Below are 14,522 nucleotides of genomic sequence, written 5' to 3'. Positions count from 1 at the left end.
TCAGGGGAACTCACCTCCTTGGTACCATTGTCTTGGATCAGGGTATAAAGTGGTACCACACGGTTGATTTCCAGCAGCACTGGTGTGGGGCTCAGCTGTTCCTTGCCTGGTCGGCGGCAAAGGTGGCAGGTAGATGGACAACGGCCTTTCTCCTCACAGCGGATCTCCACACCTGAGATAAGCTGGTCATCCGACAGCATTTGGGCGGTCAGCAGCCCTGAGAGGTAGGTGATGAAGGGCATGGACTTGAGTTCCTTCTTGCTGCCCAGCTCTGTGGTCTCTAGAGAGAGAGAAAAAGAGAGAATTCAGTATTGTTCAAAAGGGCAGACTCTTGAACCCATAGGGTCCAATGTGCCAAGGAGGTAGTATCCCATGGAAAAGAAAAAAGATGACAGAGTGGTTTCCTCATGATGTCTTGGAAAGAGCACTAGCCTGATGACTCAGATGTCAGAATGGTGTCTTTTTTTACTCTTCCTATTAAGCAGCCCCTTACTTTCTCTGGGCCTCACTCTTTCCATATTTAAAGTTGACTGGTTAGATAAGAGGACTTTTTAAGGACCCTGCAAGATGTAACAAATCAAAGATCTTTTCTCAACAAGAAATTCCTATCTACTGTCAATTTAAACAAATTCTACCTTTCTTTTGAAAACTTGCCCCAGTCCTATATTTTCCATGAAGTTTCATGTAATGGGGGAAACACCAGCTAAAGTCAATTTCCATTTCAATCCCAATTCTGCTTGATAATAGTAAGCTACCTTGGGAAGGTCTCCTCATACCCCAAGGTCTGTGAGGATTCATTCTGTAAGATGGGGTTATAATACTCACTAAAACAGTTATGAGTGGTAAATGAGACAGAAGGAGGTGGACCTATTTGGAAAATCATTCATGATTTCCCCTTTCTGTCTGAGTTCATCTGTCCCTTGTTCAAACTTCTTTTTCTGCCTTCGTCATGTGCATGCTGAGATCTAATTACCCATGCTCCATTTTGTGCTGTCTCTCTTGATCCATACCACTAGCATTTCCCACATCTGTCTTTGCTCACCTGTCTTATTCTTCTCCTCTGCCTCTTCAAATGTTCACCACCCATCAGTGCTCCATCCCATCGTCACCCTCTTTAGGAAGTCTTTTCTCTCCTTGCTTTAGCCCTTCTTCTCTAAGTATTTCTGTTTATAATACCAATTCTTGTTAAGCTCTTTTCTCATCCCATTTTCTGCTGACCTCTCTGGTGATATAATCTACTCTTGGAGATGGGACCATGTCTCCCATTCCTGCTTCCCACTCCCCAAGCCCTGCTTCAGTGTTTAGCATAGTGCTAGGGAAGTACTTGTGACTCAATCAGAGAGGGAGATTATAGAAACCTGAATAGCTAGAATAACATTCATGATCTAGTCTAGAGGTTCTGAAATGATTCTGAGGAATTCTGTGGATCCCAGGCAGCATCTCAACAGATGACTGCAGAGGGCAAGAGGGAAACTGGGTGGATGGAACTCGAAACCCACATTTCAGCTTCAATGAGAGCAGTTCTACTTGTATCTCTTTTATTGACTGGCCTTCTATGTAAGACTTCGTAAGAAGAGAAGGGTGTATGACTATATAAAAAAGCTTGAAAAGCAAAAGGATTTGTACAACCCAGAGAGTTCCATGTGCACCAAACACTGTTTGAATGGTATACTCAAACTTGTGCAATGCATAATCCGGGTGGCAAAACGGGGGGGGGGGGGGGGGCTCTGCAATAAGGGGCAGAACTTGGCCCAGACAGCAGCTTCTTTCAAGGCTGGTAAAGTTAAGGCATGCTCCTGCCTCAGTGGAAACAGGGGTCCTGGGCACCAAGGCCTGAGAGAAAAAAGTAGAGTTACCTCCTGCTCTAGCCCTCAGCTTGCAGTGACATGCAGCTGATCTGGAAATGGGCTTGCCAATTAGAAATACAAATAAATGCAGCCTTCATTCATTACTCTCTGGGCCCTCGGGCCTGGGATCTGGGCTCCACCTTTTCTGTCTGGCTGTCAGCAAATGCTTATGAGCATCAGATCAAAGGCTCTGAGGGAGGAAGACAAGGCAAATTCCAACTAACCAATCCTTCAGGGGGATTAAAGAAGGGTAGTTACTAAGATAAACAAAACAAAGCTGTGAAGAAGGCATCTCAGCAGCTGGGCAGACAGAGACAGTCCTACATACAGACAAGTTGAAAGAAGATGATGATGACTTTTGGAAGGGCAGGATGGAGGGATAGTTTTGGAGAAGGGTGACTTCGAACTTGGGAGAGAATAATCATTGAGGGGAGAAGCTCAAAGGGCAGTCAGAGATTCAAGGACATTAGGGGGGCAGTTAACTCACACTCTGACCCAGACGTCAGTAAATTAACTGGTCCGTGAGTCAAATCCAGCCCTCTGCCTTTTTTTGTAAATAAATTTTTATTGGAATACTGGCATCTTCATTCATTTATGTATTGTGTATGACTATGATGGCACAATTGGGTAGTTGCAAAAAAGATGCTATATCCCACAAAGCCTAAAATATTTGCTACCTGAATAAGTTTGGGGACCTGTGCTCCAGGCCCAGGTTATAGCTGGGGCAACTGAGTCTCAAAATCTATCTTTGGTCACACAGGAATGTAGCAATATAATGGATTAAAGTAAAAACACTGGAATCAATTAGGCCATTGATACACTTAAATTGTGAATCTCCAATAACAAAAAATAGGGCGGGGCATCTTTTCTCCCTTAAACCATCTTTCAAAAACTATTGAAAAATCATATATTTGGAAATGCTACTCTGGTACAACCCTCCCATTTAAAAAAAATTTTTTTCAGTGTTCCAAGATTCATTGTTTATGTATAACACCCAGTACTCCATGCGATACATATTCTCCTTAATACCCACCACCAGGCTCACCCATCCCTCCACTCCCCTCCCCTCTAAAACCCTCAGTTTGTTTCTCAGAGTCCATAGTCTCTCATGGTTCATCTCCCCCTATAATTTCCCCAATTCACTTTTCCTTTCTTTCTCCTAATGTCCTCCATGTTATTCCTTATGTTCCACAAGTAAGTGAAACCACATGATAATTGGCTCTCTCTGCTTGACTTACTTCACTCAGCAAAATCTCCTCCAGTCCCATCCATGTTGATGCAAAAGTTGGGTATTCATCCCTTCTGATGGCTGAGTAATACTCCATTGCATATATGGATCACATCTTCTTTATCCATTCATCTGTTGAAGAGCATCTTGTCTCTTTCCACAGTTTGGCAATTGTGGCCATTGCTGCTATGAACATTGGAGTACAGATGGCCCTTCTTTTTACCCTGCAATTGCAGGGTCATAGGATAGCTCTATTTTTAATTTTTTGAGGTATCTCCACACTGTTTTCCAAAGTGGCTGTACCAACTTGCATTCCCACCAAAAGTGTAAGAGCGTTCCCCTTTCCCACATCCTCTCCAACATTTATTGTTTCTTGCCTTGTTAATCTTTGTCATTCTAACTGGTGTAAAGTGGTATCTTAATGTGGTTTTGATTTGAATTTCCCTGATAGTAATGATGATGAACATTTTTTCATCTGTCTGCTAGTCATTTGTATGTCTTCATTGGAGAAGTGTCTGTTCATGTCTTCTGCCCATTTTTTGGACATGATTATCTGTTTGGGGGGTATTGAGTTTGAGGAGTTCTTTATAGATCTTGGATATCAGCCCTTTGTCTGTAGTGTGATTTGCAAATATCTTCTCCCACTCCATCCACCCTCCTATTTTGAGCAAGTGGAAATAGTGTCCCAAAGAAACACCTTCCAAGGTCGTATGTTGAGTTAGTGTTCCTTTCAGCACACGGTCCCAATCTCTTCTGTTAACCAATTTACACTTACACTACTATTTCAATCTCATATTTTAAAACATAGATGGCCTACTTCTCACAGCATCTTGCCATATACATATAATTTAATTGGGAATGGAATGTGGTGCTGGGAAAAAAAAAATTCCCTTGATCAAACATTCATAGCTACCAGGTTAAAGATATAACCATTTAACAACAAAACAGGCTATAGATCTTTGCTGTTCTGTTTTTTCCCAATAAATCTTTATTTTTTTTCAGTCTATCAATTCAATTGGTGAGTTAAAAGCCCATAGTCTAGGCTGCCAACTGCCTTGCAGTAGCAATCTAGAACTCATAGCTGACCTTAAGGCTGGTTTTGCAAAAGGAGGACACTTGCGAGTCACCTGGTCTAACCCCATTGCTCAACAGTTGAAGAATCTGAGACCTAAACAAAGAAATAGATTTATGTCTATCTTCCAAGCATTTAATAACAATGATCCTTTTTGTAAAGATTGTATCATGCTTAAATTATGGTCTGGATGGGAGTTACAACAGGGAAAACCATTAACCATTCCATTAATTATTCCTCTGTAGACATCACAATTGTGAAAGTTAATTATTTCTGATCCAACCTCACTCTGTGCCTAAAGTCATCTTTAGTTCAATTGCCAGTTCTTCAGAAAAGGCTTCCCTGAACTCCATCCCCATGCCACCAACCTATATAGGGCTTCATACTAAAGAATCTTGTAGTATACTGTTCTGTTCTATCCATCATCTCTCAATGTCTTCAGACTATAAACTCCAAGAGGACAAAGACAGTGTTAGTTGTGCTGATTTCCATATCCATTGTACACAGAACCTGGAACACATTAAGCATTCAGTAATAGTTTCGATAAATATTTGTTGGATATATATTTAAAGACCCTGATCACCAAGCTATCTTATCAGAGCATTGATAAGTCTAAGAGCCAAGCTTTGTGAATTTCAAGACTGACAATTAATTGATGGCTTGTAATCAAGTGACAACCTCTTCCCAAAGTAAAATTAGCGTTCTCAATGGGAAGGTTTACAGATGAATAGCTGATCAATTTGCCAGTTGTTCTGATCTCCTCTGGGTTTTCACATAGGCCCTTGCCATTGAGGGGATGGGAGAGTTCAGTTAAAACAGGCTGTCTTTAACAGGCAAGGATAAAGAGCATTTTTGAAGAGACTTATCCTCTGTTCACATTCCCCATCCCTCTGAACAATGCTTCCAAAATAGGATCATGTCTGGTTTTAAGCCCAATTCAGTTCCAATGACACTACAACCCATTCATTTGAGAACCTGCCAACTGAACTCTCTTTTTTCTCCTCCCAAATTCCTGCTGGGTATTATTTTGTTGCCACCAAAAAAAAAAAAAGGCAGCCTCAGTTGAAGTGACAACTCCTTGTTGGGAGGGCAGCCAGGGCTTTCCGGCAGGAGGTGATGGCACCGCTTGCCCTCATCCAGAAAACAAAACAAAGGCAGCAGACTAAGGGCTCCTGGGAGAGCCAAAGCTGTGCGAATGTTTGTTCAATATTCGGCAACAGTGCAGGGCGCTGCCTCCCAAGTCAGACAGGCTTGCCTTGGCAATAGGCTTGCACTTGAAGCATTTAAAGACTCCACAGGGACCAGAGGGGCTCAAATTAGAAACGTTAAGGGTGGGGGAAAGAGGGTGAGACTTTTATATCATAAAGAATGGCCTTTATTACAGCCATGGCCTCCCAGGAATTGCTGAAATGGGATCATTTCTTAGGCGGACTTACTGTCTCCTGTCGGAGGAAAGCAACTGCTCTGAGGCCTGACTCAAGGACCCACACAGATATCCTTAACAAAGGGAAAGTAGCCAGCTGAGAGGCCATCAGCGAGGTCTGCCCCTGTGCAGGGTCCAATCCAAACTTCCCAGCCTGACAGTCAAGGTCCTGCATCGTCAGTGCACCCTTCTTAACTCACGGCACCAACCCGACAAGTTCTTGTGTGGATCAGATAAGGTGCCTGGCAAGGGTTAGGCACTCGATCCCCATTAGTTGTTGCTGTTGTTGCTGCTGCGGTAGTTATAATTCTTAGTCCCGCTGTTGTAACAGGATGTTACAACTGAAGTTTCCACTGAGACACCAAGATGGAATAGAAATGAAATCCCCAAACCGAGCCCCAATATGCAGAACTTACAAAGGAGATGAATCCTAACTGGTTTCATAACTTCCAGAACCTCAGCCAGAATAAGGAAATAAAACAAGGTCAGAGAATAGGCAGGAGGGATTTAGGAGAGATTTGTCTGAGGCAGGCAGTGAGTTCCTGTTTAGGGTTTCCAGCACCCCAGGTGAGACAAATAGGGCATGCTACCTTCTAATCCCCGTCTGTAAGAAGGAGCCTCAAGATTGCCTCTCGGAGAACTTGCTATGTGTGCTTCTCTCACTTTTTATTTTAATGGGCTAGTTCAATCAGCATCTCTCTTCCCAAAGTAAGCTCCATTCAAGTGAGGACCTTGGCCTGTTCTAAGCGATCATTTGCATCCCAGCACAGGTTCACTCTCTGATGTAGAGTAGAGGGCTTGCAGGCAAATATCTGAATTAAGGAATAGATGCACATGAGCCTCTTTCCCTTGAATCCTTTCCATTCCTGTAACACTTATGAGACTTCAAACTCACTCTCTCAATTTATCACCATAGCCTCAAAGGTAGATGGTCTTAACCTTACTTGACTGATGTACAAAGGATAGCTTGTAGCACTAATTCTCACTCTTGCACAATGAGTTGTCTCTGTTGCAAACATTTGGCCTTTCTCTGTTCCCGCCACTCCCAGACACCACCACCTCCGGGCTCCCCCACCCCTTTCCATGGGCTAAAGCATCTCGGGGGTAAAAGGCATTTTAAAGGTCACCTACTCAGAAATCCCACCTAATGTTTCGTTCAGCACCAAATCATCCTCTAACTTCTTCTTGGAAACTTCTAATGATGTAAAACTTACTACGTTTTTAGGCCTCCCGTTCCATATGGGACAGCTCTGTTAAGTCTAGGCGGCTTCCCATCCTGAAACTCCATTTCTCCTCCTAAGCATCAGACCCAGACTCAGAGCTACGCACTTCATGTTATTTGGACACTCTTTCTGAGGTGCTCAAGCCCGCCCCCTACCTGCCAGTCATGCTAAGATTAATGCCCTGACAAGGTGCATGAACTCCTGATGCCAGGAAATGTGGGACAGTCTCAAGTGGCTTCTGATAAGGTTTACGTGTCTCAGTACAGGTAAGTGTGTATGTGGGGGTGGAGGGTGCACGTGCACACATGTGCAGGCATATTTAAGGCACGGAAGGGAGGGCAACGGTGGAGACTCTAAAAAGAAGACAGGTCGGGGCGCCTGGGTGGCTCAGTGGGTTAAGCCTCTGCCTTCGGCTCAGGTCATGATCTCAGGGTCCTAGGATTGAGCCCCACTTTGGGCTCTCTGCTCAGCAGGGAGCCTGCTTCCCCCTCCCTCTCAGCCTGCCTCTCTGCCTACTTGTGATATCTCTCTCTGTCAAATAAATAAATAAAATCTTTTTTAAAAAGAAGAAGAAGAAGGAGAAGAAGACAAGTCTACAAAACTGCTAAATCCTAGGACAAATGATCTCCTGATCTAGCCTAATTCACAGCTTCCTTCCCAAGTACACAAGTTAATAAGCCTGATTGCAGAAGGGCGACTTTAGTACAGTGACTTGCCTGGGTTTGAATTTCACCTCTTCCATTGCCAGGTGGGTGACCTTGGACAAGTCACTTAACCTCTTCTCATCTGAAAAATGTTGATAATGTTTGTATCTAAATCTTGGAATATTTGGAGGATCATTGAGAAACAGAACCAATGAGGAATTTACAAATTCTAGGGTGTCCAGAGCATCAACAGAATCATTTGTTCTGGGGCACCTGGGTGGCTTAGTGCTTTAAAGCCTCTGCCTTCGGTTCAGGTCACAATCCAGGGTCCTGGGATTGAGCCCCGCATAGGGCTCTTTGCTCAGCAGGGAGCCTGCTTCCTCCTCTCTCTCTGCCTGCCTCTCTGCCTACTTGTTATCTCTGTCTGTCAAATAAATAAATAAAATCTTTAAAAAAAAAAAAGAATCATTTGTTCTACTCTATGGCCAACTAATCTTTAACAGAGTAGGAAAGAATCGCCAATGGACAAAGGATGGTCTCTTCAATAAAGGGTGCCGGGAAAACTGGACAGCCAGATAAGGAAGAATGAAACCAGACCCATTTCTTACACCATACACAAAAATTAAAATCAAAATGGATGAAAGACCTCGATGTGAGACAGGAATCCAACAAAATCCTAGAAAAGAACATACGCAACAACCTCTTCAACCTTGGCCACAGCAACTTCTTACTAGGTAAGTCTCCAAAGGCAAGGCAAAAAAAAAAAAAAAAAAAGTAAAAATGAACTATTGGGACTTCATCAAGATAAAAAGCTTCTGCACAGCAAAGAAAACAGTCAACAAAACTAAAAGGCAACCTATGGAATGGGAAAAGAGATTCATAAATGACATATCAGATAAAGGGCTAGTATCCAAGAACTATAAAGCACTTACCAAACTCAGCAATCCAAAAGACAAATAATCCAGTCAAGAAATGGACAGAAGACGTGAGCAGACATTTCTCCAAAGAAGACACACAGATAGCCAAAAGACATGTGAAAAAATACTCCACTTCACTTGGCATCAGGGAAATACAAATCAAAATCACAATCACCAGTCAGAATGGCTAAAATTAACAAGACAGGAAACAACAAGGATGGGAGGCAAGGATGGCGAGGATATGGAGAAAGGGAACCCTTCTACACTGTTGGTGGGAATGCAAGCTGGTGCAGCCACTCTGGAAAACAGTATGGCGGTTCCTCAAGACATTAAAAATAGAGCTTCCCTATGACCCTGCAATTGCACTATTGGGTATTTGCCCCAAAGATACAAATGAAGTGATCCAAAAGGGCACCTGAGGAATACAAATATTCCTCATTTGTAAAATAGGGACACTAATTAGGAATATTTTACAAATGAGAAATATATATATATGTATATGTATATATATACACACACACACACACACACATGCATGGGAATATTGCTCAGACATCAGAAAGAATGGATATTTACCATTTACATCAATGTGGATGGAAGTGGAGGGTATTATGCTGAGCAAAATAGGTTAATAAGAGAAAAAACAATTATCATATGATTTCACTCATATGTGGAATATAAGAAACAGGGCAGAGGACCGTACAGGAGGTGAGGGAAAATAGAATGGGAAGTCATCAGAGAGGGAGAAAAGCCATGAGAGACTCTTAACTCTAGGAAACAAACAGGGTTGTAGAAGGGGAGGTGGTTAGGGGGATGGGGTAATTGGGTGATGAGCATTAAGGGGGTTACATAATGTGATCACCACTGGGTATTATATGCAACTGATAATTTATTGAACACTATATCTGAAACTAATGGTTAGCTATAAGTTGGCTAACTGAATGTAAATTAAAAGGAATTATCTGTTCTAGCCCTTGGTCTTCACCTCAGCATTATTCAATTCTTATGCAAGTCTGGATCTGTAAATGTTCCCTGGTTACCTGCTGGTGATTTAACCACAGTCAGGAATTCCTCCTCAAACTACCCACTTCCTAACTAGTGGAACACAGCAGACCAAGGTAGACAATTCAGTAGACAAAGGTAGAACTGCACACTTAAATCCAGAGCTACTGAGTTAAGCCTACCTGATTTAGGATCCTTCTAGGCAAGCCAAACTTGGTTTCCTCATTTGTAAAACAGGGACACTAATTCCTCATTGAACTCCTCTGAGTAAAAGACGCAGCCCTACCTGCGTCTGAGAAGTCTGATCTCATACGGTTCTTGCCGTCACGCTACAAAGTAGGGATCATTACCCCCTTTTACAGATGAGGAGACTGAGGCTCAAAGTGACGTAGTATCACCTTACAAGTGACAATATAACCTTACCTATTTCTAGCGAAAGCTGTTAAATCTCTGGGAAAGCAGTTAAATATTCAGAAAGTCATACTCTCTGCCTGGCAGGGAGAAGGACCCCTGGATACTGCCTAGTACCCCATAGTAGTGGCTGATGTCATTTATTTGCAAATTAGAATTCTTCGGATGATTTTTTTTTTTAAAGTACTATCATACCAGCATGACTCTGTTGTATTTGTCTTAAAGAAAGTAAAGGGCAGAGTGAAGAATCCCAGTATAGCACAGGGGACCCAGAAGTGGGACTTCCCACAGACTAAGGCATAACCAGGCATACCCCTCCCCTCCCCGACTTTTATCTTCTTGATGTTAAGGGACTAGTTTGCACCGAAGTTTATCATTTATTCCTGTCTCTAGTGAGATAAGGTGGGCTGCTGCCGGTAACGAGAAACTGGAAAAAGAAAAAAAAAAAAAATAGTAAGAAGAAAGAAAGAAAGAAAGAAAAAAGGCCATGTGTGATCTCCTGCTGCCCTCTAGTGCCGGCTTAAGATGACTGCTCTTGGAGGGAAAAAAAAGTTGTTCTTCCATGCCAAAGAATGATTACCGTGTGCAAAGTAACTTTCTAGGCTTCGAGGACAGTAGGTAGAACAGGTAACGGTTTGGCTTCCATACAAGGAAGCCTAGCGTAATGACTATCAGGGTTTTGAACAAGCATTTGCTAAGAAGGTCTATTCAGTGCCAGGTTTGGAGCCAGGCACTGGTTGGGGCAGGGGCGGGCGGTGCTGAAAGGGTGGAATTACGAACAGTGATTTGTTCCACTCCTACTGGCACCCAAGTACAGAGACCTGATTCAGTGTATCCCTTAGGAACAAAAACCCAGAAGAGGAGGAGAAGGGGGAGACTGGAGATAAGATAGAGAGAAAAGATCATCAGTGGAGCAGGATCCTATAAGAAGTAGGAAGAAGTGAATTCCCAGGAAACATTGGAAAGGATGTGGTCTGAATGTAAGACAAATCTAAGTGGAATTTTGCCATGAGACCAGGGACTCTGGGTATAACTATGCCAGCTGTGTACAGCCCAACAGTGACGGGGCAAGGGGGCGAGCGGGGACTGAATCCAGCCTTGCCCCACTAGTCGTGCCTGTGCCCACAGGATCGAATCCGAATGGAGGAGCAGTACTTCCTAATTCATACAAAAGCTAACTTACGAGTTAGCCGAGGCCCTGCGTATAACAAGCTCTCAGAGACTCTGCCCTATTACGTGCAAAGTAAGGCTAGTATCACCAATACTAATGCAAAGTTCTTAGAATTTGAGATAATGAATACACTAAGAAATTTCAGCTCTTATTGTATTCATAACAGCCTAATTTTATGTTTTATTTTATTTTTTTAGAGATCGAGAAAGAGATTGAAAGAAAGGGAGCAGGGGGGAGGGGCAGAGATGGAGGTAAAGAGAGAGAGAGAGAGAGAATGAACCCCAAGCAGAGTCCAAGCCCCGTGTGGAGCCCCACGTGGGGTTCAGGCTCACAACACTGATATCACCTGAGCCAAAACTAAGAGTCAGACATTTAACTGGATGAGCTACCCAGGCACCGTATCCTAGTTATATTTTTAAGATGTGGTGGGATAAGTGCTTGAAAAGGGGAAATTCACGTTTCCTGAGCTTTTATTCATCTTTGTCAAGCACAAGACATTATGAATCTCACTGGCTCCTCATAACAGTGCTTTGGACAAGGAATATAATTTTATAGCCATATTTTACAAGTGAGAAAACAGAGGTTCTGAGAGGTGACAGACTTCGGCCGAAGTCCACTACATATTCAAGATGACTCCAAAGCCTCTTTTCTGTCCAATGGAACACAGAAGCATCATTAATAGGAGGCCTGCCTTCACCTACTGGGATCCCATCCTCCCTCTTTCTTAAAAACTCTGCTCAGAACTTGTCCCCTCCAGGAAGTATTCTGAGATTAGTTCTTCCTGAATTCCTTTCTCCTCCTTCCAGTAGCTTCTTAGGTTACAGGTGAAGGATGAAATGCTCAAAAAGAATCATTCAGGGCAGAGCTCAGGGAATTGGAGGTCTCTGTGGGATGTCAATAACCTGCTTCCGATGGAGACTCCCAGATTACCCTGCTTGGGCATGACCTTGATGCAGAAGACAAGCCAACCAGGCATGCCAGGCCATCCTGGGGTCCGTGGGAGGTTGCCAGATGTGAACATCAAGGAGGGTTTGACCTTGGGTGGGGTCAGTTGGAGGATTTGGAGTGAAGAGACAACAGAAAACAAACTTAAACTCTCTGGTCATTTCCTAGGACACTCCAGTCTTGTCCTACTTCTAACTCTTTATTTCCACTGAAATTGTAATACTCAAATTAAAAGATCATCTTTAAACATATTGACAGACAGTGCTTTTGAAGAACAGATTCAAAGTGGGTTACTTCTCCCATTGGCATCCCTCCTTGCTGTAGCTGTGCAAATGAGCACACCCATCAAAAATATAAAACAGAATACCAGTAAAGGGCTAAGACCCAGTAGGGACTCCCTGTCTTATTGCTGAGGAATAAGGAATATTGCTAATATTAATAATAGCTATGTTTTACGGGGATATATTCCAGGTCAGATGTTCTATTTGTTTTGCAAACTTCGTCTCCTATGGTCTGTACTAGTCCTAACAACAGTGAGAGGTAGGTTTCCTTATCATCATTCATTCATTCATTCATTCACGCTTACATGCATTTATTTTAAGAAGTCCAATACAGGGCTTGAACTCACAACCTTAAGATCTGAACTCTAGACCTGAGCTAAGATCAAGAGTCTGATGCTTAACCCAGGCACACCCCTTACTACTTCTTAGGGGTGAAGAAATGGAAGCTCACAGAGATGAAATCAGGGGTTGGAGTGACCTGGACGTCAAGCCATTCTGATCTGTCTTACTTGCAAGCACTTTTCCACTATCTTAAGCTGTATCCAATCTGCTAGACTATTAGAGATTCAGGGCTAGACAGTTACAAATTCTGAGAATTTAAAGTGCAATTTCTGTTACTTATGCCCATTACATCATACTGATTAGCAATAAAAACCTTAAAATAAGAATCTATGGACAATCAATAGGTAATTGGTTGAAAAACTATGGTGTATCCACAGAGTGGAGTCCATGTACTTAAAAGGGAATTAGGACGATCTTTATATGTAATTCGGAGTAACCACAAATATATTTCAATTAAATGGAAAAAGCAAAGAGCAGTGTTTATAGTGCTTTCTTTTGTACAAGAAAGGAATATAAATATATGTATATTATATGAATAGCTTTCTATATAATATGTATATGTCATCCATATACAAATTAGATAGATAGATACAATTTTTCACTAAGCAACACTGAAACAATTAACCAAAACTAAAAAAAAAAAAAAAAAAAAAGGATAACCACAGAGGGAGCAAGGAAATAGGGTCAAGGAGACAAAGATAGAAGCCAAAGTTTTTTTTTTTTTAAGTGAATCTTTTTTATGAGTTTTAGTTTGGACTCACATAAACTATTATACATTTTTTAAATCAAGAAAGACAAAAACAATCATTGAATTATATGCAAACTGAGGGGAAAAAAACTAGCTATATATCAATATGTTGGCATAACTACACAGAGAAAATAATTATTTTAAGTGGCTTTAAAATGCAGTATTTGATTGCAGATGTTTAGGGAGAAATATTCCAAAGGGAAAAAAATGATCTGCAAATAAATCTTAAGACTAAATGTAATGGATTTACTGCTAGCCATAATATCAGTATGGTTATTATGAAACTATTATGTATTGATTGTGGACTAGAGCAAACAAGCCATTACCTTACCATCATTAGGAACTAAAATCAGAAGGGTAAAAAGCAACTAACTACCCCAGGTATAAAGTCAAAGAAGGTAAGGAAAATTCTGTACACTGAAATGTCAATTGGAAATCATATAAACTCATAATTCATTTTTATCATTTAAAAAATAAATGTTCCATAGTTCTTGCCACTGAAAAGACCTAGAAATAATGGCAATCTAATAGCAATAATATTCTTATGCCCAGACTCTTGTTTTGAAATACCATTTCCCACTAAGAGACACAAAAGATTCTTGGAAAAATTCCTTAGTCCAACTCTGGAATAGGTATGGTACAAGCTGAGCCTGGGACATCTTGCCGTGCCAAAAAGAGAGATCTGCCAAAGACTAATGTGGTCATTTCAAAAGGACATAGAAGCCCATCTAGAGGGGCTCACACTGGCCTAACATTGAATAAACTGAACATCAAAGAGAATAATGACTGCAATTGATTGAAATAGATCAAATAAATAAGTTTCACAATGTACTTCACACCAAAACCAAAAGCCAAACCCAAAACCCCAAACCAAAAAGCAAACAAAGCCTATTGATCACCATTGGGGATGGTGAGGAAACTAGGTCATTATCTGAAAATTGAGTTAATCAAGCTTTAATCCTATGACTTGGATTTCGGGATAACTACCTTTTTCTTTAGGGCAATTCCGCAGGCAGAAACAATGACAGAATTAGGAAACTGCCATTTGCAAGCTCTAATAAAACAAGAAATCTAGACAGCTATCATCAATGAATCCTAGAGCCTTTAGGAGAGGCTCTCTCCATTAGGAGAAAGGTTGATGGAAAAATGTCTAATCAGTGGATCAGACTTATACTACCTGACCTGCTGATCAATCCTAGTATCACTTAAAATAGTAAACCAGACAACTAAGTACCTTAATATGATGCCAGAGGACACACACAGCATGG

General features: G+C 41.7%; 1 protein-coding gene across 1 annotated transcript in view; it reads right to left on the bottom strand.

The window, feature by feature from the left end:
* The window catches only part of ASTN2 (astrotactin 2), a 736,372-nt gene that overhangs the window by 181,080 nt on the left and 540,770 nt on the right, over positions 1 to 14,522 (bottom strand). The window contains exon 16 of the mRNA XM_044265036.1: positions 15 to 280. Coding sequence (XP_044120971.1) covers positions 15 to 280 — 266 coding nt within the window. The remainder of the gene's footprint in view (positions 1 to 14; positions 281 to 14,522) is intronic.

This window comes from Neovison vison, chromosome 9, assembly GCF_020171115.1.
Source record: "Neovison vison isolate M4711 chromosome 9, ASM_NN_V1, whole genome shotgun sequence".
Lineage (NCBI taxonomy): Eukaryota > Metazoa > Chordata > Mammalia > Carnivora > Mustelidae > Neogale > Neogale vison.
The sequence above is the reverse complement of the archived record's forward strand: the minus strand, read 5'-3'. Positions and strand labels throughout refer to the sequence as shown.